General features: G+C 43.3%; 2 protein-coding genes across 2 annotated transcripts in view; one reads left to right on the top strand and one right to left on the bottom strand.

Annotated features, from left to right (window-relative positions):
- LOC130473929 (E3 ubiquitin-protein ligase RNF146-like) overlaps positions 1–7,562 on the bottom strand; it is a 171,912-nt gene extending 164,350 nt beyond the window's left edge. Inside the window, exon 1 of the mRNA XM_056845576.1 lies at positions 6,251–7,562. Coding sequence (XP_056701554.1) covers positions 6,381–7,421 — 1,041 coding nt within the window. The 5' untranslated portion in view covers positions 7,422–7,562 and the 3' untranslated portion in view covers positions 6,251–6,380. The remainder of the gene's footprint in view (positions 1–6,250) is intronic.
- Positions 1–27,358, top strand: part of CEP350 (centrosomal protein 350) — a 93,598-nt gene that overhangs the window by 54,866 nt on the left and 11,374 nt on the right. The window contains exons 19-30 of the mRNA XM_056845578.1: positions 1,565–1,705; positions 2,882–3,018; positions 3,694–3,813; positions 4,668–4,831; positions 8,884–9,077; positions 12,671–12,855; positions 14,253–14,340; positions 16,223–16,369; positions 17,197–17,348; positions 22,685–22,807; positions 25,284–25,468; positions 26,385–26,599. Coding sequence (XP_056701556.1) covers positions 1,565–1,705; positions 2,882–3,018; positions 3,694–3,813; positions 4,668–4,831; positions 8,884–9,077; positions 12,671–12,855; positions 14,253–14,340; positions 16,223–16,369; positions 17,197–17,348; positions 22,685–22,807; positions 25,284–25,468; positions 26,385–26,599 — 1,851 coding nt within the window. The remainder of the gene's footprint in view (positions 1–1,564; positions 1,706–2,881; positions 3,019–3,693; positions 3,814–4,667; positions 4,832–8,883; positions 9,078–12,670; positions 12,856–14,252; positions 14,341–16,222; positions 16,370–17,196; positions 17,349–22,684; positions 22,808–25,283; positions 25,469–26,384; positions 26,600–27,358) is intronic.

Here is a 27,358-nt window from a genome sequence, read left to right as displayed (position 1 = left end):
CTTTTTGACATGTTTAGCAGAGGGACCAGGCCAGCCCTGAGTCTGACTTACAGAAGCATCCTCCATGATATTTTTAGTCAAAGCCAGGGACAGCTACCCTAGATTTCTGGCTATATCCATGACACCAAGTGTGTTGATTCACCCCTACCCCCAAAAAACAGATAGTTATAACTGGAGATGAACATTCTAATGGTGGGAATTTTGAAGTGCTGGCAGAGGATATAATGGGCTATGATTGGTGTCTTTTATTCTTGTTCCATATTGTGCCACTCTAATTTACTTGAGCTTTTGGGATTTTTTTTCTTTGCTTAAAATATTTTCTTCTAGAAAGACTAAGCAACTGTCTTAAAATATTGATGGAAGTGTTTGTCTTTTACATATACTGCTGTAATTGAATGTTCTTCTAAGTTAACCGCCAATATTGGGCAAGCTGGATTAATTAATCACTCCTTCTAGTAGCAAACATTGTCAATAGGACAGCAGAATGGTACCATCTCGTAAGCAAGATAGGGTTAGCTGTATAACCTGTGGGATGTCCCACATACGTTTGTAAATTAAAACGACAACAAGAACCCTACCTAAAGCAACTGAGTGAGCACTGAGCATGCAGATTGCCCCCCAGGAGTTGCAGATGTAGAAGACACATGTGTGACAGTTAAAGGGGGAGAAGGAAAATAGAAGGGGAGGAGAAATTTGCCAGCTTGTGCCCCAAATAACACATAGGATCCTGAAGGGGAAAAGATAGCTGTGAAGTACATTTCCCCAGCCCTAATTTCTGTGCACCACTGATTCAAGATGGTATACTCCAGGGGTGTCAGACATTAGGCCAGCAGGCCAGATAACTGCCAGTTGAGAGCTCTTATCTGGCTTGCAAGCCAGCAGCCCCCCCCCCCCACTCTCAATCTGGGCTAGCAAGGCATGGCCCAGCCTGACCAAGTGACATTTATGTTCTGCCCGGCCCTCATAACAATTGAGTTCGACACCCCCGGTATATGCTTTTAAGGGCTGTGAAACCTTTCAAGTCAAAAGAGCTATGGCCGTGGATCCACAGTAGGATTTTGTTAGAATCAGAGGAGAAACACTGTCTGAACTGAATTGAGTACACTTTGCAAATACCTACCCCTAACTTCTTACACAAGTAAGAGTCCTGGAGTGGGGGTGAAATTAGGTCTTGGAATGTTTGCCATGCATTCCACAACCCCATATCCATTCTCTACCCTATGCATACAGTGCTCTCTTTGCCCCAGACCTTAGCTGTCTTGGACGCCTTTCATTTGGCCTCAAAGCTGTGTTATGCTATTGCCCCAAGGGAGGAATTTTCCTAATTTTTTTAGGAAAGATAACCCAAAAGATTTGTTTTTAAGTATCCTGTCTGTGTGAATTTCTTCCTGTTCTTTGCCATCTCCTAGCAATGTGAGTTAAGTTGTTTGAGTGTTCCTTTATACTGGACCTTCCTTCCATGTGGAGGGTTGGACTCTCCCTTCAGGTTTCTTTGAGTCAGGTAGTTCTGCAACTTCAATGAAAGCAAATAATGTTTTAAAGATGGCTGGCTCTCCTTCTCTAGGCCCATGCAGAGTCACTGCAGCAGCTGGTGCAGTCCCGGCAAGAGGCAGCTGAGGCTCTCCAGGAAACTACATGTAAGATAGCAGCTCAGCAGGTGGAGGCAGCTCTTCTCACCACAGATGCTGCTCGGCAGATCCGTAAGGTGAGATTCTGCTGTGGATTCCTTGGTAAGCGTATGGCTGTGCATCAAAATTGCTTTATCCTTGGCAACCAAATGGTGTGGGGGGGTTTTAAAATAGTGAGGAGCCTTCTATTGCTCCTGCAATATCTTATTGGATAAAGAAAGCCAATCCCTGTTGAGGGGGACAGTGGGGTGAGATGCTTTCCCACAAGGGTTAATGTGCTGCTGTTTGGGGAGGGGCTGTGGCTCAGTGGTAGAGCATCTGCTTGGCATGCAGAAGGTCCTAGGTTCAATCCCCGGCATCTCCAGTTAAAGGGACTAGTCAAGTAGGTGATGTGAAAAACCGCTGCCTGAGACCCTGGAGAGCCGTTGCCCGTCTGAGTAGACAATACTGACTTTGATGGACCAAGGGTCTGATTCAGTATAAGGTAGCTTCATGTGTTCATATGCTAAGTATTAATGTGTCTGGGTCATAGTATGCCTGAAGTAGATAGTTAAGAATAATATTATTCAGTCAACCTGACAATTTCAGGGTGGCACACACTTTCCCCCATAGACGTTTTGTAGTGTGAAAAGAGATCCCTTGCTGACAGTGGGTCATTTTCTGAGGCCTGTCTAGAAACACCACCTCTTACTGTACTCCTGTGGTAAAAGCTTGGAAATGTAATACTTAAGGGTCTTTGTTTTAAAGCTAAAACAAAACTAATGTTTGACCACTGGACTGTTAGTAGTAGAGGTCTGTCTGCAAACGGGTACACATTAGAGAAAATTTGTTCAATTTCTTAGTACTTCTGTGTTTTGAAAACACGCTCTTAGAATCTCTTACCCATGCTCATTTATCTGAAGAAGTGAGCTGTGGCGCACAAAAGCTCATACCCTGCCAGAAATGTTGTTAGTATTTAATGTGCTACTGGACTCTTGCTCTTTTCTACTGCTATTGAGAGACAAACCTGGCTACCCATCGTGATCTATCTCCATGCTAATTTAGTGTGATGCCAAGAATTTAATGCTTAAAATAGCATCATGATCATCTTGTGCAATTGTCTCTTAAGTGACAGTTAGCATTGGAGCAATGGGCTTTTATGTTATCACTAGGCAGAATTTAAAAGTGGGTATTTGGTGGCTTCTCAAAGGCTAATTCATGAGAAGTGGTTCAATTTTTGTGAGATTTATTTCTCTCTGCCCTCCTTTGTTCAGATGACAGAGCTAGCCCATGCCCAGATCTCAGATGCAATCAGTGTTCCTGCAGCTCCGATTACCATGCTGTTGGACCAAGAACGGAAGCATCATGCAACGTTCATAAAGAAACTAAAATCTCACTCTGATACAAGCAGGTATTTTATGGAATGCCTAAGCTCCAGGGATAAAACATGGTGGTGTTTTTCCTCTTAAATCCTAAGAAAAATGCATGTAATTAAAAAAAAGTTAGTTTGTCTTAATGTTGTCCTATTGATGGATTGGTTCTAGGCCTCAAGGAAGACTTCACCAGTTGGGCGTCTACGTATCTCCTCCTTCTGCTGCCAACTGTAGAGGGAAACCAACATTTCCTTTTGCTTGTCATGTTTTGCTTCAAGCATCTGCAGTTTAGAAGGCAATGCCTGCTTCTCCCTACTACTTCATATTTCTTTCTAGACTGCTAGTATTGGAAGGGGAAGCCTCATAGCAGGTTGTGCCTTGCCAGATCAGCATCCTGTTGCCTAATCTCTTTGGTAGGGAACTCCCCCCCCAATCAAGGTCATGCTGCCAACGTGTGATGATGTGTGCTCTTGAGTGAGTAAAGGCCAGAAATCCTCCCTTGCTTTGCCACTGGCTTTGTGATTGATAGACAGTCAGCCAAGTTACAGCACTTGCAATTTTCTGCAAAATGCAGCTGATACATTTCTCATTCAGTTATCTCACTTTTAAGTGGCTTTCCCTTGAGGATTTAGTTCTTCACCTACTTAAATCAATCAACTGGAGCAACCTTTTGATGTTTGGATTGTTCAAGCGTGCTTGTTTGTCTTTAACAGGAAAACAGAATCTGTTACCTCTTCGCAAAATAAAGAGGAGATGGGTGACTCAAAGCACTATTACTCTCCTTCATTTGATAGTTATTCAGAATCATCAAGATCAAAGATACACGACCAGAGGTGAGGAGCTAGATTGAAAGAGTTGGTTACAAATGCAGCAAAGGAACACTATGGGCAGTACTTGATTCAGGAAACATGGGTTAGCCCAGGGGTCCCCAACCTTTTTCAGCCTGTGGGCACCTTTGGATTTCTGACACAGGGCGGTGGGCACAATCACAAAATGCCTGCCACAGGAGGCGGAGCCAACCACAAAATGTAAGGGAGTGAGGTTATATATACCTCTGATAGCAACTCTTCAACATTTCAGGCAGAGGTTGTGTTTAACAGGATCTCTATTAATCTGCAAAGCCAATCAGAAGCCCTGCTGGGCAAAAGCTCCGCCTAGCCCTGCCCACTTTCTAAAAGCACTTGGCGACCAGGAAAGGTGTTGACAGGTGCAATGGCACCCACAGGCACCATGTTGGGGACCCCTGGGTTAGCTTGTAAATTGCCCTTTGTTAGCTGATTGAAAGAATATATCCAGTCTCTCTCTTATCTCCTTTCTTTGTTTCATAACTATGTATCTTTTTGCAAAATCAAAGCCAGCTTTGGATATCTTTCAAGACACTTTCTATGACTAGTTAAGGGACTAATGAAATATAAAGTATAGAACTTGCGGAAAAATGTTGGCGTATCTATCCTACCACTCTTCAGACAATGGTGGCACATTCTTTTGGAGTAAGGGAGCCTTCTGCTGATGCAAGAGGCTCTTCCAGAGATGGTGGTTGGAGTCGTTGGGGGGGTTAAGCAAACAACACTCTGTTTGGGTAAAAATAGATGTGTATTATTTGACCATCATTCTAAGGCTTGCTTCACTCTGTGTCTTTACACCCTAGTAATTCACCTGTGCCCTTCTGTTATATTGTTTTATGAAGCAGCAGCAGCAGTCGCCAGGAAAGTCCATCTGTTCCATTTTCTAAGGAAGCCAAAAAAGCCCCCCGTCGTGAAAAATCAAACAGTTCCATTGAGGAAGAGGGTCTGACAGCTGTGTACGATTCCCTGCAGAGTAACAGCATTCCATCCATCCCAGATGAGAGAGGTGAGTACTCAGATGAGCACGGCTAAAGAACTGTTTGTGCTCTGTCCCTGCCTCAATCCATGGTGGTTGTAACTAGATCATGCAAAAGACATAATGAGTGGAAACTTTTCTCTGGCTGTTTCACATGTGCCTGCACATGCAAGTAAATTCTCATTAAATTTTGGCAGCTTTTGAGCTGCTTGAGGACCTGCAGTCTGATATTTGACACTGTGTCACTTGGTTGCCACACTGGACCATGGCTGTGAGCTGTTGGCTGGCTGGTTGTTCTCACTTTCATTGTTCTGGAAATTATTGTCTCTTCTTTAAAACAGTGATTTAGTATCTAAAAAGCTATAGAGCTTGCTTGTTTGGTTTTTTTTTTTTTAAATCATGGATGTTATACAATCACCATCAATACGATAAAGCTATGTCTTAGATTCCTTCTCTTTGTCACACTCAGGGTATGGTGGTGCAGATAGAGCCACCTGGTTGGCCACCGTGTGAACAGACTGCTGTCCTTGATGGACCTTGGTCTGATCCAGCATGGCTTTTCTTATGTTCTTATCACCTGTAAGGAAAATGTGTTTCAATATGGGGATGAAACCTTCCTTTCACCTGTGCCTGTGGGTCTCTTGATCTCTCCTGCAACGGCACAGGTGTGTTGTACAGCCTTTTTCTTGTGAGCCATGTCCCTCTCCATAATGAAGATGGGCATTTTGCTAGTTAGCTGTGAGCAGAGAATGACTGGCAAGGGATGAATCCATCCCAGTTGTCTATACAGTTGAAGTCCACTAATGGGGGGATGAAAATTGTGGGTAGGTGATTGGCTCTGAACATTTTACTCTGTGAGTTAATGATTTTGTTTTGTTTTTTGTTGATAAAATGTAGTTTATTAAATTATAAATTTTGTAACAAAAACAAAACAGATCAAGAGACTCAAACAAGCTACAGGGACTAGACAGAAGAGCCAATGAAGACACCATGAAGTGTTTACAAGTAAAACTCTGCAACATAATTTTTACATTTCGTTCAGGATGATGATTACTCTTTGTTTTAGTAAAATATCTGAACTTCAGAAGTCACACCTATTTTCTCACATAAAATTAAGAATCCTGTTCATACCCAAACTCTTATCCATTTCCAGTTTTAATGTTCCTCCCATACATTGATCCATGCAGATAGTAAAGTTACTTAATGCAACAGAGAATGATGACAGCTCCAAGTTTTACAGTAAATATACATTGGTCAAAAGAGGATAGGATTTCACTGAGGGAGAGGAAATATACTACAAAATAAAACATGAAAGACATTTACAAATACAAAACTGGGTATTGCAAAGTAGCTGTCAAATCATTAACACCCCCCCAGTTTTTTTTTAAACATTGAAAGTATTCCAGCCAAGACATGTTAAGAGATTGCCTTTGAAGTTAGAGGCCCAACTTTGCTTTTTGCTTTTTCCTAGCCACCCACCCCCAAACACTTTAAAACACACTGCTAGACTGGAGTGCAATGTCAATACAGACAAATTATAAAGGTACAAGACTTGAGTTTTCAAAACATGGCTCTAGATTTAAACCTCAGTTACTGTGCACTGTCCATCAGGCCTTCTAGATCTCACACTGGTGTTTCCCACCCCATTCCCTGCCACTGGTCTATCCAAGGCTGGCTGATTTGCATTCAGATGTCTCTGCTGAGCAGAGGATACAGGCAGCTGAAGTTGGGCAGACACATCCTCGCTATCACTGCTAGCATCCGATTCTGTTTCCTCAGTGGAGGTGTCCAGAACTGGCACCCTGCCAGAAGATGATGATTCATGGTCTCTCTCTCTCTCTCCCCTATGGCTCCTTTCAACCATACTATCTCCATTTATTTGTAAGTTGGCAAAAGAGTTCTCTAGAATGCTTGCATCAGGTGATGGCGTTGCAGGACTTGTCAGCTGACCATCTAGTAAAGGTAGGGGTCTAACAGAAACAGTTGCTAGAGGCTGCCCAGCAGCAGCCCTTAGATGGTCTGCACCATCAGCAGAGCTCTCTCTTGCTAGATTGACAGCATTAGCATCACAGTCCAACCTAAGCCCAGCCACTCCCTTTTTTGGAATACCTATTATGTCCCGTTTTATTTTTCTGCGACGTCCATGTTCATTTCCCCTATACTGAACCATGTTCTCAAGATCTGCCACATACAAGAACCCAGCAATTAACATTTCAGTGCTCTTTTTGCCTTTAGAAAAAGCATCTTCCAACTCCCTACTGGTACGTTCATCATATTGCCGCCAGCCATTTCTGCCTTCATAGTACCAAGCATATTCCCCATTGCTTCTACTTGCTGCTTTGAGTTCCTCAGGTGATAGTAAGGTTGGTTTATCAAGGAAGTCCTCTGGGATCTCCTGCCGACAGAGTGCACGTTGCTTTCCAAGCCAGGAAGCTCCTTTCACACACAGATAGCAGAAGACATGTTTACAAGGCAGACTCACAGGATGGACACATGTTTGCAGACAGATAGCACATTCAGGGACCATAAGAGATGGTGCCAAGCTGGAACATGGTTCATTTGTCTTCCTGTTTGTGGGAAGCATGTTGATTGAGTGGTCGATTTCACCACAACCGGTCATCCTTCCTTTCTTCTTTATTGCTCTTCTTGAAACATGTTGCAAAATTAAGAGGCCATCATTAAACACATCCAATCAGAGCAGAGTGACTACTTTCCCACTGATGGCTCATTCCTCTTGTGCACTGCTTGCTGAATGCATGTGATGTCTGACTTGCACTGGAAGTTCTCCCCTCTGGGCTGGCTCACCACTGTCTGGTCCCTCTGCAAACGATAAGAGCCGAGGAGGCGCCTTCGCCTGCTCCCTCGCTCGCTCGCTCTCTCCCCGCCTGGAGATTATGCTGCGCCGTCCCTCCCCCTCCCCCATGCGAGGGAGTGAGTCGTGAGTTAATGATTGATCGTGAAAAAGCTCCGGTCTCTTGTAGGCCGTCATGCGGTTGAGGGGTGGGTGATGTTTGGATTTTTATTTGTTTGTTTCTGGGTGTGTAAGGGAGGCATGCAGGCGCAGGACGAAATGGCCCACTACTTTGACTGCGTTACTGAGCTTCACAACAGCTGTGTAGGATAGATTAGTATATAATGATCGCTAATACAGTAGAGGGCAGTGGCTGAGATAATAGTGGCTAGTCTTCAAGTGAGAAGGTGAGACTTGAAGTGGGGATTTCCTGACTTGCAGCCTCTTGGAACAGCCCCAGCCTCTGTATACTGTAGGCATTCTCAAACTTACTGACATGACTAGACATGAGGACATATGCCAAACTGCAGAGGACTGAAACTATCAAGCTGCATCAGAATCCTTTGTTTTCTCATCTGAAGTAAAACACCCTGAACTCAGCAGGGTTTACTTATGAGTAAATAAAGGATCAAGCTGTAAGCTGTCTTGAGGTATGCAGTGTGGGGGTTGTAGCGCCCCTGTGCATCTTTGGGGTGACCTTGTTATTGCTGGAAGGAAAGAGCAAGTTAGGTTTTGGGCCTGAAATTAACAGCCAATATTTGGATGCTAAGTCCAACAAGATGGGGACCCGCAAGGAACTACAGGAGGGAAACAATTTGAAAATCCTATTCCTCAAAATTTCACCTTCCAGAATTCAATAGGAGCAGGCTGATTTCTCCTCCCCCATTTTTTAAAAAAAACTAATGGTTATTGGTCTGAACGTTCCATCCCTTCTAGGGCATATTTAGGTCTCGTCAGACAGTTTTTTCCTCATTCTCTTTTAATTAAGTTACAGAGTTATAATATTCTGCATACACGAGCAGTCCCTCCTTGTTGGGAGATATCCCACCTTATCTGTGGGTGTGTGGCTTCTGTTACCCACGCCCAGGCCAGCTAGTTTATGTTATTCTGTGAGGTGATTCACACTTGCATATTTAAAGTCTGAGCCACTAAATTATGGACCACTGATATACATAGCTCGCTTATTAAGCTATGCGTTTCACAATAGATAGAGACAAAAAACCTACTTTGTGGACCTTTTCTATTATAAAGGCTTTCTCTTGAGAATAAACCTTTCTGGCTTCCGCTTCAGATTCAACTTCTGTTGCTACAGAATATTCCCTGAAATTTGATGAATCCATGACAGAAGATGAGATTGAAGAAAAGTCCTTCCGGTCCTTGCTACCTTCTGAGAGCCACCGCCGGATCAACTTGAAGAAACGAGGTCACCATGATTATTCTGATGAGGAAGCTTCTCCTGGAAAGCCGGCCTTGTTACCTGTCAAAGTAAGTGCTCAACATTTTGTGTCCTCACATGTTTGGGACTCTTCCAGGAAGTTTAGAATGGCCAATTATTCACAGACAGGCTCTGAAAACATCATTAAGAACACCCTGTCAAACAGGGACTTCCGGTGGTGCCGCTGGAGAGAGCACTCCATTTCCCCAGGCTGTCCTGGGAGAAATCCAAGTTTGCGTTATTTCTGGGGTACATAGATACCCCAATCCGACCCTTGCAAGTGGGTTGGAAAGCAGGAACTCCCTGCAGCCCGCAAACGCGGTTTGACCTCCTAGGTACTCTGAGGGGGCTTTTTTAAGCCCCTCGGAGTCCTGGACGCCGGTCCTGCGAGGGCACTAGGGAAGGACATCACCAAAACGTAACTCTGGCCTCAAGCTCTACCCTCCACCACCTTATTACCAGCATAAGGACTACATAAAGAAAAGAACCTCACCTCTTGACACCCAAGTGAGTACAAAGAACTCTGCGTCTACTTACTGGAATATTTGAACAGACGGGGGGCTGATAAGAACATTTCTGAGACCCCCATTCCTCCTTAATTCGAACTGAAAAAGTTTGATCTGAGTTAGTCATCGGGATTAGCGACAGGACCTTTATCAAATTGATCAGCCTAAACCATAACAAAGAGTCGGAAGGATACCTTTTAGATTGACAAGAACTATCACCAATGAGAAGGTCCGAGGGAAGGGGAGGGTGATCTTTCTTCCTGATTTTCCGGCGAAAAGAATTTCCTGCCACGTTTGTAGTAAGGGAGCGCCTGGAACGGAAGACTCTCTATAACACCCTCTCTATCATCGGAACTAAAACAACAGGAAGTAGCTGTGGGACTGAATATGCGTCGCACTCGAGTTACATTGAAATCATTCCTGAAGGAATAACCATCGAGAAGAGGCGGTAGAAGGTCCGCAGCACTTGCAACTTCCGGTATACTTCCTGATTAACCCGACCTAGAGCGACCGAAAAAACTCACTGGTATTTTAAAACTTTAAAATGCAATTTTAAAGCCAATTTCGACTCTTTTCAACCCGAAAAAATTATTAGGCTGATGTTTGAATTATCATCTTTTAATCAGCACCTTAAAGGCCCTGTCTGTGGACATGTATTTTACCAGCTTTTTTTGAATGTAAATGTCTCGACCCCGCTCTGGTTCACTACACAGCCCTGCCTATACTAAACTAAGGGACTCTTTACAAACCTCGACCATGGAAAAAAAGCTACAGGATATGCTAACTAAACAAACTGAGGCAACAAATAAACAGTTTGAACAGATGTCTACACAGATGGCACAGCTGACTTCTATGATGACAAATCTTGGTCAAGCATCCCAAGCTATTAATCAGAAGTTGGATGTGGTCACTGGAGACTTGAAAGAAGTAAAAACTCAAATGACTGTTATGAAGACAGATATGCAAGCGATGGATGTATCAATTAAGAAAGTGATGGATGAGCACAAGGACACAAAGAAAAAATTAACAAGCCAAGAAAAACAGATTGAAACAATACAAACTGATCAGATGGCGGCAAAAAATCAAATTGCAATGATGGAGATGAGAGTGAGAGAGACCAATCTTCGTATACGCAACTTTCCAGATATGATGAGGTCCTCTTTACTTCGTATCTGGATGAGATATAAACACATTTTGGAACCAGAAACACCGATGTGGATATCGCCTCAAGAAATACTAACTTTACGCCCACTTAGACCAGACAAATTTACTACTTATCAAGATCTAATTAACTGGGAAGGAAAGAAATGCTCACTAAAAGACTTTCAACTTCTTAAGGATGATTTACAATGGCTCCAATACTACCAAATCAAATCAGTTTTTGTACAAGATGCTAAAAAAGGTTTTTCTAAAGAAAAATCTTTTCAAAGGATTTTACTAGACAATAATACAAAACTGATTTCTAAAATGTATAATCTTCTTTTAACAATATATTGTGAGCAGGATACGATTAAACCAACTATGATCGATTGGGCTCAAAATGTGGGACATGATATTGTTTTAAATAAATGGGAAAGATTATGGTCCAAAGATCTAAAAGGAATAAAAGCACAGTCAGTGCGAGAAAACATTTATAAAATGATGTATAGATGGTATCTAACACCCAAGAAAATTGCAAAGATTTATAAAACGATGTCCCCTACTTGTTGGAAATGTAACAAAGAAATTGGTTCCTTTTATCACATGTGGTGGACCTGTGACAAAGCCAAAGACTTTTGGGACATGATTTATAATGAATTGAGATTAATACTACAAAAGAATATACCCAAAACACCAGAAATGATGTTATTGAGTATGATTCCAGACGACTTAGCAATACAAAGAACTTTTTTGATTTATGCCACAACAGCTGCGAGACTGCTTTATGCAGCGAAATGGAAAGGGCTGGAAACTCCTGAGAAAAAAGACTGGATTGTTAAAATGTTTGAAGTGGCAGAAATAGCAAAACTCACAGCCATTCTAAATGAAGAAAATGACGTTCGGTTTTTGGGGGAATGGGGGGCGTGGATGTATTATTGTGAATATGAGTTAAAAATGGGAAGAATGGAAGAATACTTTCTAATCTGATCCAGAGGATTATTTCTGATCTTTTTTATAATGATTAAGTATAAGTATATTTACTAACAGACTATGGTTTTTTTTTCTATATATGGTATTGATAGTTTATTAAGATTAGATTACCTACGACGGGATGAACTTTTTATTAAGAGGCAGATAGAGGTGAAGGGGAAGTCTAAAAACTTTTCCATTTTTCTTTTTTCTTTTTTTATTATATGATATGGAACTATAACAACTTTAAGTTAGAATTGAAATTTGATATTGTTATAGATGTTGTTCAATGTAATGGAAAACTTCTAGTATAAAACCTAATAAAATTTATATAAAAAAAAAAAAGGAAAAGAACACCCTGTCAAACAGACATGCAAAAATTGCCTAAGGCCCAATAGTCACTTCTAAAATAGACAGTTTCATCACTAGAAATGAAATCGTATGGGGAGGAAGGAACTGAACTGCATCTAAGACTTACCTTTACCCCCCCCCCCAATAAATTAGAGCAAAGGAAAATGCCCTTTCTTCGATAACATGCACTCCCAACACTGTAGAAGCTGGTAAAAAGCTCATCTTAGGCATCAGTGAGCATGTGTATGCTTTGAAATTGAAGTGTTTGTTGGCTTACCCTCCCCCCCAGGGTTCTCTTCTGGGAAAGCATGGAGGCTATAGAGCACCATATAATGCTACTCACATGCAGCTAGTTAATTTCCTGTGATGCATGTATTAACCCCCTCCCCTCCCAGAAACAAGGATCTCGGGATCCTGAAGTCCAGCCACCTGGACAGTAACACTGAGGAGAGAGTTCAGGGGCAGCACAGGCTTGGAAAAGCTTTGGCTCAGTCTCTTTGGACTTGAGTCCTCACAATTTTCTGTTCAACCAAGGGGTTTTATTTATGCAATGAAATGACATTCCTGCTTTCTTTGAAAAACGCACTGCGGTCACCAGGGAGCTAATGTGAAAGAAATACTGCTGATTACTGGTTGTTCTTCGGTAACCGAGAGTCCAAACTGTGTTCTTGTTTCAGGAGCTGAGCCTGCCATTCTCAGGAGGTCAAGACAGTTTTTCCAAATTCACAATGGAAATGGTGCGGCAGTATATGAAGGAAGAAGAAATGCGGGCAGCTCATCAGTCCTCGCTGCTCCGATTGCGAGAAAAAGCACTGAAAGAGAAGACCAAGGCTGAGCTAGCCTGGCTAGAGCACCAGAAAAAGTATGGGAATCCTGGGAACCAGACATGGGAGATTTGTGGGGGGGAGAGAAAATCCTTTCCCTTCCCGGTCATGTGCTTTTCCTTCCTCCCTCCCTCCCTCCCTCCCTCCCTCCCCCCCAACCCTTCTGTCATGCAGTGCCCCTCAGTCAATCCCTACCTTTCCTTTTTTCCCTTTTGCTTGCAGTCTTGTGCAGTGCCTGTGTATGGACAGAGGTTACAATTTATCCACGCACAGAGCTGGTGCCCTTAGCTCTGGATCAGAGCTGGCTCATGTGTTACCAGGTGACCAACCCTGCTCCAGAACCTCATTTCCTATAACTGCAAGAAACACTCCTTTTTTGGTAATTCTTCCATGGTAGATGAGAACATGAGTAAGAGGAGTTCAGAAGCAGATTTTTTAAAATCTGCACAGGAGCAACCCACCCATCCTTGTTAGATACGTGACAATCGTTTGTAATCCAAGTTTGTACTCCATCCTAGAGATTTGTATAATGCCATCTTTTGTTGTTCTTCAACTCTCCTACGTGTTGCTTCCAAACTCCTCTTATTAATGTTCTGGACTACCATGAAAGAACGACCAAACAAAAAGTGTTTCATGCAGTTATAGGAAGTGATGTTCTGGAGCAGGTTTGGTCCCCTGGTAACACATGGGCCAGCTCTTGTCCAGAAGCAACTTTTAAGGGGTCAGCAGGAATCTCGTAAATTTAACTGAGGTACAAATAGAAGTTTTGCCTCTGTTTTTCACTTGTAAGAGAAAGAAGCAATGAATTCCCCTGTGCATTTCAGATGATTTTATCTCATTGCTGTGGTGTGCATTTTGAAAAAGCCCGTCTCACTCTTGAGGAGGAGTCTTTTAGGGAAAATGGGAGGGCAAGACAAAATGCAGCTGAATCAACCTATCATTTGCTTACCAAGTGCAGGGTTTCATTCTCTTAAGGCCAACCACAGCTTATTGTGGAACTATCTTTGCCACTACAAACCCATTCCTTTCATCTTCGGTAGTAATCTGTAAGAACAGGGCTACTACAGACACCAGAAATCCACTGGTTGGACCTGCAACACCTTACTTGCACTAGATACCACAGCACGTTGCATTGTTGCACAGAGTTTTATGTGCTTGTATGGCTATGTGTGCCTTCTTAGAACTGAGGTTTGAGCCTGTTTTTTTTTTTTAACTCTACGTTCAAAATAAAAGTGCCATATGCAAAGTGGAAGTTTAATCATGGGGAGAGGATGTGTGATAAAATAACTGAAATTGTGGCTTCTGTATATCACTGAAAACTTCAGGTCTTTAATGGTGTGGTACTGTTCTATTCTCAGTAGAGGAATATAAAAATGCAAAACTGGTGCAAGTTAGTCTGTCGAAAATGTAAGACAGTTCTGTTGATTTTTCCCAGGCGCTTGAGAGACAAAGGAGAGGATGACAAGATGCCGCCTATCCGAAAGAAGCAGAGAGGCCTGCTTATGAAGCTGCAGCAGGAAAAGGTAGTAATTGCATGGAAGAGTCGGGGTTGCCAGCACGAGGCTGGCAACCAGCGGGAGACTCACCAGTGAGAATCCCCTTCTTGCTGGTGATATACTGGCTCGCTGGTGATGCTCTAACATTTGGCCAATTGCTAGGGTGTTGCTGGCAACTCAGTGACACCTGGAAGTGACATCAAGTTGCTGGCGATTAACCCCCCCCCCCCATTTTTCTCCCACTGCCCAGTGATGGTGCCCCCTCTGGGGGCAGAAAGTCTCCCGCCATCCATTGGCATAACACCAACGAGATGGGCCCTCTGCTACATTTTTGGTAGCAAGAATACCTAGAGTATCTCCCCCCCCCCAGATACTTTTCCAGATAAGGATAGGGTGCCCAGATTAAGTCTAGAGCAATAGTCAGATCTCATATGTGGATTGTGGGCTCCCCATGTGCTGTGTCACAAACCAGTATAGAGCTGGTGCTTTTTGAAAGGAGCTGCTTGTCTTTGCATGCACAAACTGAGAGGAGCAGCAGGATGTTGAGGTGAGATCATTCAGTGGTGGAGAGAGCCAGCAGGTTCAGGGACCTCACTTCCTGCAAAAACCTCTCTGTTGCTTTTTCTCTCCCCATCACATGCTGGCCTGGCCACCTGCTTCCATTGCCAGGCAGTCCTCCAGTGCTCTATGCCCACTTGAAGCAGAGACCACCACCCCCATTGATGAGGTCATATCTCAGCTGCTCCTGTTCTTATCACGTGTTGTGGTACAACATAACTTCCTGTATCACGCTTGTAGTCCGGTGTTCCCCATGTTGGTTAAAGAGCGGTCCTGGGTCTGGAAAGGTGGTCTAGAACAAATGTGTTACATGCAGAAAGTCCTCAGTTTCCGACAATGGCATCTCCATAAATGTTTTACATGGATAAAAAGAAGGGCTGGAAACAATGTCTAGATGAGGCCCTCACTTTTCGCCGCCTTTCAGAGTAGACAGTGCAGTGCTACTCAGACAACTGGTCCATCTTGATAAAAAGCAGGTTCATATGTTCATGGCTGCCATGTAGTATACAATTACATGGCAGAAAACCATATTGAATGCAGTGAGACATATTTCTGAGTAAATATGCATATGGTCAGATAAACTCCCTGGCTATTGGGTTTGGAATAGTTAGAAATAAGGAGTGAATTTGATTCCATTTGAAATGACTTCTCCATTCTTACCTGCTTGGATAGCTCAAGAATAGGAGTAAAATGGAGTGTTTTTCATAGAAGTCTCTCTTTCTGGCTGAGGAGATGTCAAGAGGGACAGGGAAGCAGAAAGCGCCCCCAAGAACAGGTGTAGCACTGAGAGAAGTGGCTTCTGAGGCACAGAAGAACCTCTTCTGAAAAAGAAAGTGTAAATCAGCTGTCAGCCTAATGTTGGAAAGCTCTTAAAGTACAGTGCAGCAGATTCCTTTGCCTTAAAAGGCACCTGCCAGGCTGAAAAGCATCCTTACTTGATATCAAGTGCTTTTGTGGAACACCGCTTCTAGTTATTGTCGAAGGCTTTCACGGTCAGAGTTCATTGGTTCTTGTAGGTTATCCGGGCTGTGTAACCGTGGTCTTGGAATTTTCTTTCCTGACGTTTCGCCAGCAACTGTGGCAGGCATCTTCAGAGTAGTAACACTGAAGGACAGTGATTACCAATAATTTTTAATTATTAATTAATTTTTAATTACCGCTTCTAGTGATTACCAATAAAATAAAGAGGATAGAGGAGAATAAAAGGAGCAGAAGATAGAAAAGAACCTGATGAGCAGCAGAGGGAAGAATAAAACTGAGAAGGTGGAAAGGAGCCAGAAGTAAACCCTTGAAGCTGACAACATTACTACTCTTTTTTTGTTTGTTTGTTTTATTGTACTTACTCGTGCAGGCAGAAATTAAGCGTCTTCAGGAGGCTAATAAGGCTGCCCGGAAGGAGAGGCAACTGATCCTTAAGCAGCAGGAAGAGATAGAGCGAATACGCCAAACTACTATGAAACTGCAAGAAAAACTGAAATCTGCAGGGGAAAATAAGCTGGTAAGGTGCAACAGCTGGGATCCTGTCTCTAGGAAGCATCTTGTTAATATTCTTTGTGCCACTGCAGTTCTCATGTTAAAAAAATAAACATTTCCTGCAATAGAAAGAAGGGCTCTTAATTTTTTTAAAGTAAATAAATGAACTTGAAAACTCTGATTGTTTTTAGAAAGGTTAACTTGACATGACAGTGACTTCTAAAAGGATAAGAACTCTATTTTTTGTTGCTGGGACTGTAAAGGTCCCTTGTGCAAGCACCAGGTCATTCCTGAACCCATGGGGTGATGTCACATCCCAACGTTTACTAGGCAGACTTTGTTTACGGGGTGGTTTGCCAGTTTCTTCCCCAGTCATCTTCCCTTTACCCCCAGCAAGCTGGGTCCTCATTTTACCGACCTCGGAAGGATGGAAGGCTGAGCCAACCTTGAGCCGGCTACCTGAAACCGACTTCCGTTGGGATCGAACTCAGGTCGTGAGCAGAGCTTGGACTGCAGTACTGCAGCTTACCACTCTGCGCCACGGGGCTCATTTACAGCTGGGACTGTAGATAGTGCTTATAAGACTAGATTCGTTACTCTTATTCAATGAAGGTATTAACTACGTGGAAGTAATTGGTGTATGGAGAACTGCAAGGCGCCACTTATTAAACATTTCTGTGTATTTTCCAGTTAACAAGATTTTGTCCTCTACCTCTGTAAAACCATAGCTTTTCATAAAAGAATTTAAAACTCCCTGTTGCCTTTTTACACAGTTTCATTCTTCCATGTGAGTCATTGTCACTGCTATGAACCAACCTCTCACTATTGCTGTTGCTTGACTTTTTTGCATAGGAGCATCGCAGTGAGGACGATGCAAAAGAAACCCATTCTTCCAGCCCGCTGCCAACAGATGCGGAGCCCTGTAGCCCTTCTTCTGTCTCCAGCAGTGAGACCAGCAGCATTATGCAGAAATTAAAGAAAATGCGCAGCCGGATGGACGAGAAGTAACTATTTTTATTGCTTGAGATTCTTTTCTTCAGAATTTGCTTTTGCTTCCTGCAGTTGCAGTGACATTTCAATGTAGCTGTCCTCTGCAGTGGTCTGAGTGGTTATCAATTAACTATGCAAAGCCTCCTTTTCATCTAGACCCGCCTATTAATATTAAAGAAAAAAATTGTTTATATAATGGTTTTTCTGGTATTTCGGTACATCCCTGATGGAGGTGGTCTTTTCTACTGGATTTTGTTGCCCCCAAACAAAATGAGATCTGTAACCTTGAAGAGAATGATTGATTCATATCATAGGGTGTGGGATTGATTCATAATTCTTGAATCGAGCACTGCAGACAATCCATTATTTTAATTGAGTAATATTTTTCCTGTCCTGTATAATAGACATCTCTACATTGACCAGGAATTGCAATACCATTTTCATAATGGAGAATAGGAAGTAATGGTAGCAGGCAACTTTAGAATCTTATTGTGAAAATTTCAGGCAAAGGTAACTTTTTGGTGCATTCTGTTAAAATGACAGGCAAGAACTAAAGTTCCATTTGGTATATGTACCAAGATTTGCCACACATGCATTGGACCTTTTCAGTACTCTCCCAGCCATTCAAAAGAACTATTCTTGAAAATTGGGAAAGTGTCTGGAGAGGCAGACAATGCCAGGCTGCGACTGTAGTCATAAGCTGAAATAGGGTGAGCCATCCCCCCTTGATCTGTGCATTTATGCTGGGGCTCTTAAGTGTTCCATATGGGCCCTTTGGATCCTGTCATAGAGTAGGAGAAAAGAAATACGGTTTCTGTTTTCCATGAACAGTTACTTCTACAGTACTGTTTTCTAGGATTATGAAGGCACAGTTCCATTCCTTTTGAGTTTTAAAAGAAATTATATTGTTGATTCAAATTGTTGCCTTTTTACAGATGTTTAATGTGTAAGTAGGAATCTTTACAAGATACTGCCATCTGTTCAAGTACACATTTCCTCTGATGAAATTGCATTTCTGTTTGCAGTAAGGGGCATCAATTTCTGAAGATTTTCCCTCTTCTCCTAGGCAACCCTGTGCAGTTCCTGAAGGTGTGCTGACTCCTTCAGAAACAAAATATTGGGACACTTAGTGGATTGCAACTGGTGGAGGTAGCAGGAAAGTCATACTTCATGAAATCTGTGGCTGGTTGCCTAAACACCATTGTCATAAATAACATAGGAACTCATTGTATTCATGTAGATAAGTGGTTCTCAAACTTTTCGGACCCCCCCCCCTTGGTTCCACAAACTCAACCCCAGAACCCCCTACCCTATCCTATAAAAAGCATTATTCAAAATAGGGGTTTGCACGGCTCACTAAAGAAGATAATAATAAAATTTCAAAACAGTAACAATTAATTGCACATGTATTCAAAGTCAAATTAAAACGTTTTAGTTGAAATGTATTCCAAAAAACTGATGAACTTGATGCAGTGGTACCAGCTCTTCAAAGTCTGGAAACAAATTCTTATAGTTTCCACCAAATTTGCCAGCATGGTGCCATAGCTTGATCTATTGTAAAACACAGTTGAAGGGGCCACCTCTAGCGTCCCCCTGCTGCCCTCTTGTCTCTTAGTGCCTCCCTAGGTAATCTCACTCCCCCCCAGGGGGTGGCACTGCCCACTTTGGGAACCACTGATATAGATGATCAGATCTGAACAGGAGACCCCAACCTTTATACGCTGGCAGGCACCCTTGGAATTCTGAGACAAAGTGGTGGGCTCAAACACAAAAGGGCTACCACAAAAGGCAGAGCCAACCACGACTTGTCAGGGAGTAAGGTCGTGCATAACACTAACTGTGGCAGGCTCCCCAGAAACAAAGTGCTGGGCAGGTCTGGGCCCAGCAGCAAGACTCGCCTGGGTGGAACAGATTGGCAGCCTGGCCCAGGGAAGCTCAAAGGGTATGGTGGTACTGAGCAAGCCCAGGTAGAAGAGCAATGGCTCTCTGAGCCCAGGTGTTTTTGAGACAGGGCAGGGAACAGAGGAGAAGAGGGCAGAGCTTAACTCAAGGTATGAAGCAGGGGTCGTAAAAAGACAGGAAAGGGAAAGGCTGGAAGGAGAAGAAGACGGCAGAAGTAAGGGGCAGGTTGCCATGTCATAACACAATGTGACCCTGAGGTGGGTGAAGTGAACCACGCCTTCAGGGGGTCTGTATTGATAAAGTAACTGTCTTAAAGAAATAGTGGCTGGGCTTGTGATCTCAAGACCCCATGGACTACAGGTATGATGTCCCCCTGCCCCCGGAGGGCGCTGCACGAATAGTAACTGTTCGAGGTTTCAGGCAGAAGTTCTGTTTAACTGGATGCCTTTTTAAAAGTGTAGATGACTGGAGAAGGCAATGGCAAACAACCCCGTAAACACAGCCTGCCTAGTAAACATCGGGATGTGACGTCACCCCATGGGTCAGGAATGACCTGGTGCTTGCACAGAGGACTACCTTTACCTTTTTTTTAAATGAACATATTGTTGAAAACTATATTCTTGCATATACACAGCTCACCTTCAGTCAAGCTGTGAAGATCTTTGTTTTATGATGGCAGCTGCTGCCCAAGCAACTTTTAAAAAATCTGCACAGCCAATCAGGAGCCCTGCTGTACGAAAGCCTCACCTAGCCCTGCCTCCTGTCTCAAAACAATTGCCAGGCACCGGAAAAGGTGTTGGTGGGTACCACATTGGGGACCCCTGATTTAGACTCTAGATTCATGTCTCAGCGGGACTCATTCCCTGGCCAAGCCATCCAAATGACCGCTTGAAGTAGCCTAATAAGGATGAGGCATGAACTTGGTGATGCATTCTCCTGGACCTATGTGGTTGGGTCAACTTGGACCCCGCTGGTTGGCAGCACAGGAGAGAGCGACTGGTGTGCTTTCAAGCGACCAAATACCTTGAGACTGCTCTGTCTAGCTTTTGCAGTGTTGTCACTAAAGCCATGTTAGCCAGATTTTTGTGAAGTGCCAAAAAGATAAAAGACGCATTGGAGAATAACCGGCACATGCAGTCATTCCGAGGAGGCTCAATATAACATTTTTAGGGTTGCCATAAATATCTGTCAAAGAAGCATTTGTAGGTTTCCTGACCTAAGGAAGCATCAAGATTGATTTCTAAAAAAGCAAAAGAAAACGAGAAAGAAAAGTGTGCTGTAGTATGCATGTGAACAGGAGCATGCTCAGTCAAAGAATTAACCCCTTGTGATCCTGGCATATTCAGTCTCCTAATAGGGAATCTCCTAAGAATAGAAATGTCCCTCCATATTGCTTTATCTTGATGAATGCTGCCTATGAGTAGCATGGGTTTCGCCTTGTGGTAGTCTCCTCAGCCAGGCCACTAGTTTATTTCTAACAGCTTGCTATGTGGACATTTCGTATCGGGGCTGTGGCTCATGCAGAGCACTACTTGAAAACGAAACTTTACAGAGTGCAAACCGAAAGAGTAAAAACCGCAAATGTACAAAATGGTGGTTCAGGAATTCTGGGTATCACGTGCCAAAGAACAGTTCATGCTGTGTTTCTGAATCATTCTGTGGCTTTTAGCCTGGTGATTTAATGTTTTGTAAACCTAATACCAGAGGGGTTTGCCATGTTATGCTCTTGGAGCAAAGCCAGAATAGCATCTTGAAGACTTAACAGATTTATTACAGAATAAGTGTTCATGGACAAGAGACCACATTGTTAGATGCAGGGAAGTGTGTCCTCAGTTGGCAGAGAGAGATGGGTATAGGCAAAGCAATTGTAAATAGTGCAGTCAAAAGGCAATGAAATGCAAGAGGTACGGTCTGTGACGTTTCAGCGCAAAGCTCAGACAGGCACAAGATAAGCACAGTGGCCACTCACAGCCATCACACAATCTTGCGAGACTTGCTAAGACCATAATTGCGATTGAACTCTAACACAGTACATTCCTAAGGAGAGTTACTCCAGTCTAAGCTCATTCATTTAAATGGGCTTAGACTGGAGTAACTCTCCTTAGGAATGCACTGGAAATGGGCAGCATCAAGCATCCTGAAAGACCATGCAATTCAGTGGTTTCTTGCTCACTTCTGTTCTTTTTGTGGAGGTCTACAATGGGGTGTCTTGGGAGCTGTAGCTTTTTTCCTCTGGAGAAGTTTAATTTGTTATTTATATGAATGAGACTAGAACAGGGGTCTCAAAACTGCGGCTCCAGAGCCGCATGTGGCTCTTTGGCCCGTTGAGTGCGGCTCTCCGAACTTGGTTCGGAGCCCCTGCTCTTGTGTCTGCTCACGCCTGCAGCCGGGCTGCGGAGCCGGCACGCCTGAGAGAGAGAGCGGACACGCTGTCTCTCCCCGCCCCCGCCATGGAGAATGGCCGGTCCCCCTTTCCCTTGCCTTCAATGGTTGGGAGGCTAAAGCCTGCCCTCCCCTCTAGCCGCGCGATTGCTGGGCGGGCAGCTCGGCAGTTCCTGGCCCCCCTGCCCGCCTATCAGCTGTTAGGCAGGGCGGGCTTCCTTTGGTAGACCTGGCCTCCGGCTGAGTCCCATTGGGAGGCCATGTCTTATATTTTTCTTGGCGCCACTTTCTTGGCGGTAGACCTGGACTCTGAGGAGGGGAAAAAGTCCCCCTTCAGAGGCCAGGTCTACCAATTGGCTTCTATGGGCCTCCGGAGGCCAGGTCTACTGCCAAGAAAGCCAATGGGTAGACCTGGACTCCCAATGGGACTCAGCCGGAGGCCAGGTCTACCAATAGGCTTTTATGGCGGTAGACCAGGCCTCCAGACGAGGACTCCAGACAGGAAGGGGGAAATGGCAGTATGATATCAAGTTTTATTCAGTGTACCTATAGTTTAATTAAGACTTAAAACTTTAATTAAAGTTTATTAAGTTAATAAACAGTGTACCTACCTATATAGTTTAAGTTTAAGAAATTTGGCTCTCAAAAGAAATCTCAATCGTTGTACTGTTGATATTTGGCTCTTTTGACTAATGAGTTTGCCGACCCCTGGACTAGAACATGAGTTTGGAACTATTGTTCAAAGGGCTAGAACAGCAATGGTTTTATAATTCAGAACTGAAATGGATAGACAAAATTGTATATGAATGCATACCGTCTAGAACAAGAAAAAAAAAACTCGCCATCTGTAGCAAGAGTAAGAAACGTTTACCAGAACAGGAAGCAGCAGTAAACGGCAGTTCATTGCTAATGCACACTTACGTTGTGCTGTCTTTGGAGACTTGTATTTGTGGACAGATGATATTTTGTGACCCTTTTAAGACTCTGTGCTAGATGCTCCCCCACTCTCACTTTTCTCCCTGTTTCTTACTATCTTGGCTTGAAACTCTTCCTCCTTATTTTGTAGACACTGCTCTCCTGTTCACTACTTCTTCTCTGTCTTTACGTCTCACCACTGGGCCTCTCTCAGTGTCTGTTTTCCCAACCTCCATCCCAAATTCCAGCTGTATATCTACAACCAATTGGTCAGGTAACTTTGCAACCTTTTTCAGTGGAAGACTCTTTGATCGAGCATGCTCTGTTCAGTTTGATGCGATTAGGAAGCTCTTCATCAGGGTGTGGTTTTGGTTTGTTTTTTCCCCTCTATAATCTTTCCCTCCACTTTACAAATTTAAATCAGGTTATTGCTGCATATGAAGTTGGCAGCGTCCAACCTCTCTTAGGTAGCAAATTCATATATCAGTTTTGGGAAGCTAAGTTTTAGGTTTTGACTCTGAAATTTTCATCTTTCTACATGTGCATATAAAGAGATCACCTATCTGAATGGTGTTGTTTTTTTAAAACGAACAAGTAAAATGCCATTCATTTGCAAAATGCATACAGCTGCTTCCCTTAACCATTTCAAAGTGATTTGAAAATGAAGCTGTAGACCCACTAAAGTGAACAGAAATGACTCCAACTAAACTGAACCATTCCAAATTAGCCACATAAGAGTTCAGATTAATAATTCAGTTAAGCCGTTTTGTTTCTTTTTCTGGTCATTGCGTTTTCTGAATTTTGGGAAGTTTTGCATGTCCTAGCATGATTTTTAGGCATGGAAGATTTTGTTCCACATTTCCAAGATAGTAAGATAAATTTGAGAGTTTACTTAGTGCAGGACACTGATTTAATGGTTAATTTTGGATGCAGACCTGCTATCTTTGTGCAAGCTGCTTTCTGGGTTGTTGTTTTTTTAATCAGATTTGATCACTTTGCCTCGTTCCCTGGAATAGGAATCCAACCAAAGATTTACTGAGAAGGACTGTTCCTGTTAATATGGAAAGAAATACAATTGGGGGGAAAAAGACACCAAAAATGTGGGGGGGGGATTGTTCTTTGTCATTGTTCCCACTACTAGTACGAAGGTGCAACTGGATGAGATGCTAGAAAAACAGATGCCATAAAGAGGGACTTGAATTGACACTGTGGAGCTGAGATGTAGGGTTAATCTGTGACACCCCACCTCCATGCTGTTTTCCCCAAGGATGCTGTTAGCCCTGGTAGGACACACGAGACATGCTATAGGGATTTAGGATATCTTTGGTCTTCTCTTTTTCCGGCTTCCTCAAGGGGAAGTAACAAACAGCCTATTAAGGAGGGCAAAATTCTGTTTCAATCTCCTCCCAGTCTTTGGTTAGAGTACTTTGGTTGTGTTGCTTAGACGTTTCAGGAGTCACCGCTACATCAAACAGATTTATTTATTGAGAGCCAGTGCGGTGGAGTGGTTAGAGTGCTGGACTAGGATCTGGGAAACCCAGGTTTTGAATCCCCATGGAATCGGCCCCGAAAGCTCACTGGGTGACCTTAGGCAAGTCACAGCCTAACAGACCTCACAGGGTTGTTGTTGTGAGAATAGAATGGAGGAGAAGAGAACAATATACGCCAGTTTGGGCCCCCATTGGAGATAAAAGTGGGGTATAAATGAAATATATGTTGATTTTACTTGGTTTCAAGTCTCACAATCAATGAGTTGTATAAATATCTGTTTCTAGGCTAGATTGATAACCTTTTTGAAATCATTACCTCGTGTCCTCTTTGTCACAGCTCATCCTACTATTAGTCCCACCTCAGGTGTCAAATGTTAAAGGACAGCAAATTACCGATTATTGAATTTACTATTATATTTTGCAAGGAGAGATAGCGCTACTTGATTTTTTTCCTGCCTCCAAAATCAAAATGCCCCGAGTTCTTTGTGCCTTTTACAGTACCAGCTTCCCAAATTTTCCGTGAGAGTTGGACTGTTTTGATCTCTTTACTATCAGAAAGCCCCTTTCTTGTGGTGGCAAAATATTTGGGAAGAGCTCATATCTTTGGCTACTTGTGATCTGTTATAACTTAGGGGAAATTGGAAAAAAAAATTGGGTTGATGGAGATGGGTACGTGTCATTTGGTTAGCTGTTGTCCCAGAGGGTTACACAGTGATATCCTAAACAGTGGGGTGCACTTAGGAAAAAAAGCTTGATGTCCTTTACTAAATTATAATGTTTGGTAAGTAAAATCTTTCAAACATGTAACTGTTTGGAATCTTGGAAGTGAATGGCACCCTTTTGTTGGTAATGCAGTCATTGTGCTAGGTTTAGGGCTCTTACCTTGACAGTTTACAACTTTGGGTCTTGACGCTATGTGGTTTCTACTCATGGGATCTGATGAAAGATCAGACTGGGGAGGAAAAGGTTTTATTACCGGTAATCATTTTTTAATACTCTTCATATATAGTAACTTTAGAACTTCCCTCTTCTTTCACAGAAAGGAAAATGCAGGATTGCATGAAAAGGGGTGCTGCATTAACCTCGGTCCCAGCCAACCTAGTGCACTTTTTTCATGTCTCTTGCTTGTGTTCGATGAGTACTTCTGGCAATAATTAAGAATAGCTTCCAATGCATTTGTCTTATCTTGAATACAGGTAGGGTATCTTTCTGCCACAGCTCTGTGTTGGTGCCTCACTCCTTCATGTCCTGTTTTGTCAGGTTCTTAACAAAGCGAGAGCAAAAGCTGATGCAACGGCGCCAGCATGCTGAAGAACTGCTGCAGTGGAAACGCCGCCTGGATGCAGAAGAAGCAGAAATACGTCAGATAGAGAAACAAGCCTTGGCTGCTTGGGACAAAGAACTGCTTGAAACAAAAGCAGCAGGAGACCAGAATGACCAAAAAGGTAGAAAGAATGAAAGGGTGCCTGAGAGAAGAAGACAAAGGCCCTGGTCAGCACTCCATCTGCTACTGGGATGCTAGCTATGTGGGAAAGACCCATGTTGAGAGCCAGCATGGTGTATTGGTTAAGAGCGGTGGTTTGGAGTGGCAGACTCTAATCTGGAGAACTGGGCTTGATCTCCCACTCCTCCATGTGAAGCCTGCTGGGTGACCTTGGGCCAGTCACAGTTCTCTTAGGACTCTCTCAGCCTCATGAGAAGGCAGGCAATGGCAAGCCACCTGTGAGCATCTCTTGCCTTGAAAACCGCACAGGGTCGCCATAAGTCAGCTGTGACTTGAATGGCACTTTCCACCACCATCTGTGCCAAAAGAAAACTGAAATGCGTGAAACTTTCCTCTCCTCCAACCACCCCTAATTTTCGTTAAATATTAAAATTCTGTGATAGTAGTCTAAATGGTCCAAACATTGAGACTGCAGTAGCCCAATGTTGATGTAGCATTTGAATTAACAGGTGGGTAACCTTTTACACCCCTGCCCCCCCCCCTTTTGGTTCAAAGATTAAACAAAATATGCACAATTATCTTGAAGGGAGGTCTCTGCTTTTAAAGGCTGGGATGGTTGGCTTATCACAGAAGTCATCTCTGTACGTTCTTGTGCTATGAACAGTCAGTGCACTTTCATACTTTTATGGGGGTCAGATTTAGGAGGGTATAAAAGACAAGCTGAGTACCCAGCTTGCTGGGAGTAATGGACGACTGGGGAAGGCAATGGCAGACCACTTGTAAACATAGTCTGCCTAGTAAACGGGAATGACCCGGTGCACAGGGTCATTTACCTAAAAAGCATAGAACCATTGTAGGTGCACACGAAGGGGGAGGGTATTCTTGCCTGCCTGACCTTACTTTGCTGTTCATCTCAGGAACTGCCAGTGAAGAAGATTCTTCAGTGCCACCTTGTCCTTGCTTCGAGAGTGGCAGCTCTGTCCCAGAGGAACTGGGCAATCCAGCTGCTGCATCTGACCCACCAAAGGCCTTGGAGGTCCAAGGGCAGCTGGGAAGCCCAGATCACACTACTCTTATGGAAGAAATCATTTATTCACAGGAAACCGAAACTTCTGCCTCACCTGGGAAACTTGTGAGTGAACTTGTATGTACTAAAGAGCATGCAGGAACAAGGTTTTCCAGTCACCATTCTAGAAATGTGGGGTTGGTTTAGGCATTTTGCTGTGATGATAAATTCAGATGTAATTACAATTATAGGCATGAGGGGCAACGAGGGAGAAAAGTGGAGCTATTGCAGGGAGAAAGAGCAAGTGATGATCTGTATCAAGGATTGTAGAACGGTCCCAGCTGATGAGGACAAATTAGGTTTGACATTAAGGAGATTGTCCATGACTCTGGTAAGGGCAGATTCAGTGGGGTGCAGAAATCAGATTATAGTGGGTCAGGAGAAGAGATTAATAAGAATTTTCTCCCTGGAGGGAGAAAAAGTTCAGGCACCGGGAATGAGCCACATGCTGTAGGAATTTGGAGGCCAAAAGCTGCAAAGAAAATTGGGGAGAGGGAAATTTTTTTATATAAGAATAGGGAAAGGAGTGCCGTATGGTAAAGAAGCCGGAGGAGAGACTAAGCGAGAAGAGGAATTGAGAAGAGTGGTGGACGTCCTAAGACATGGTTTTAAGATGTGACCTAGTCATTGTCTGGTGGCTCTTTGCTGTCTCCACCATTGTGACCTTTGATGATGGGGGAAGGGGTTGGCCACTGGATTTTACCTCAACCCTGAAAATGGCTTTTCACTGTTCTATTGTGATTTTAATGGCACTGATCTTTTAAATTATAATAAGTTGCCAGTGAAACTCCTGTAAAAGTGCACAGACTTGATTAATTTGCTGTA

Source organism: Euleptes europaea, chromosome 2 (assembly GCF_029931775.1).
Source record: "Euleptes europaea isolate rEulEur1 chromosome 2, rEulEur1.hap1, whole genome shotgun sequence".
NCBI classification, from domain to species: Eukaryota; Metazoa; Chordata; class Lepidosauria; order Squamata; family Sphaerodactylidae; genus Euleptes; species Euleptes europaea.
Note: the sequence above shows the minus strand (reverse complement) of the source record. Positions and strands in the feature narration are given on the sequence as shown.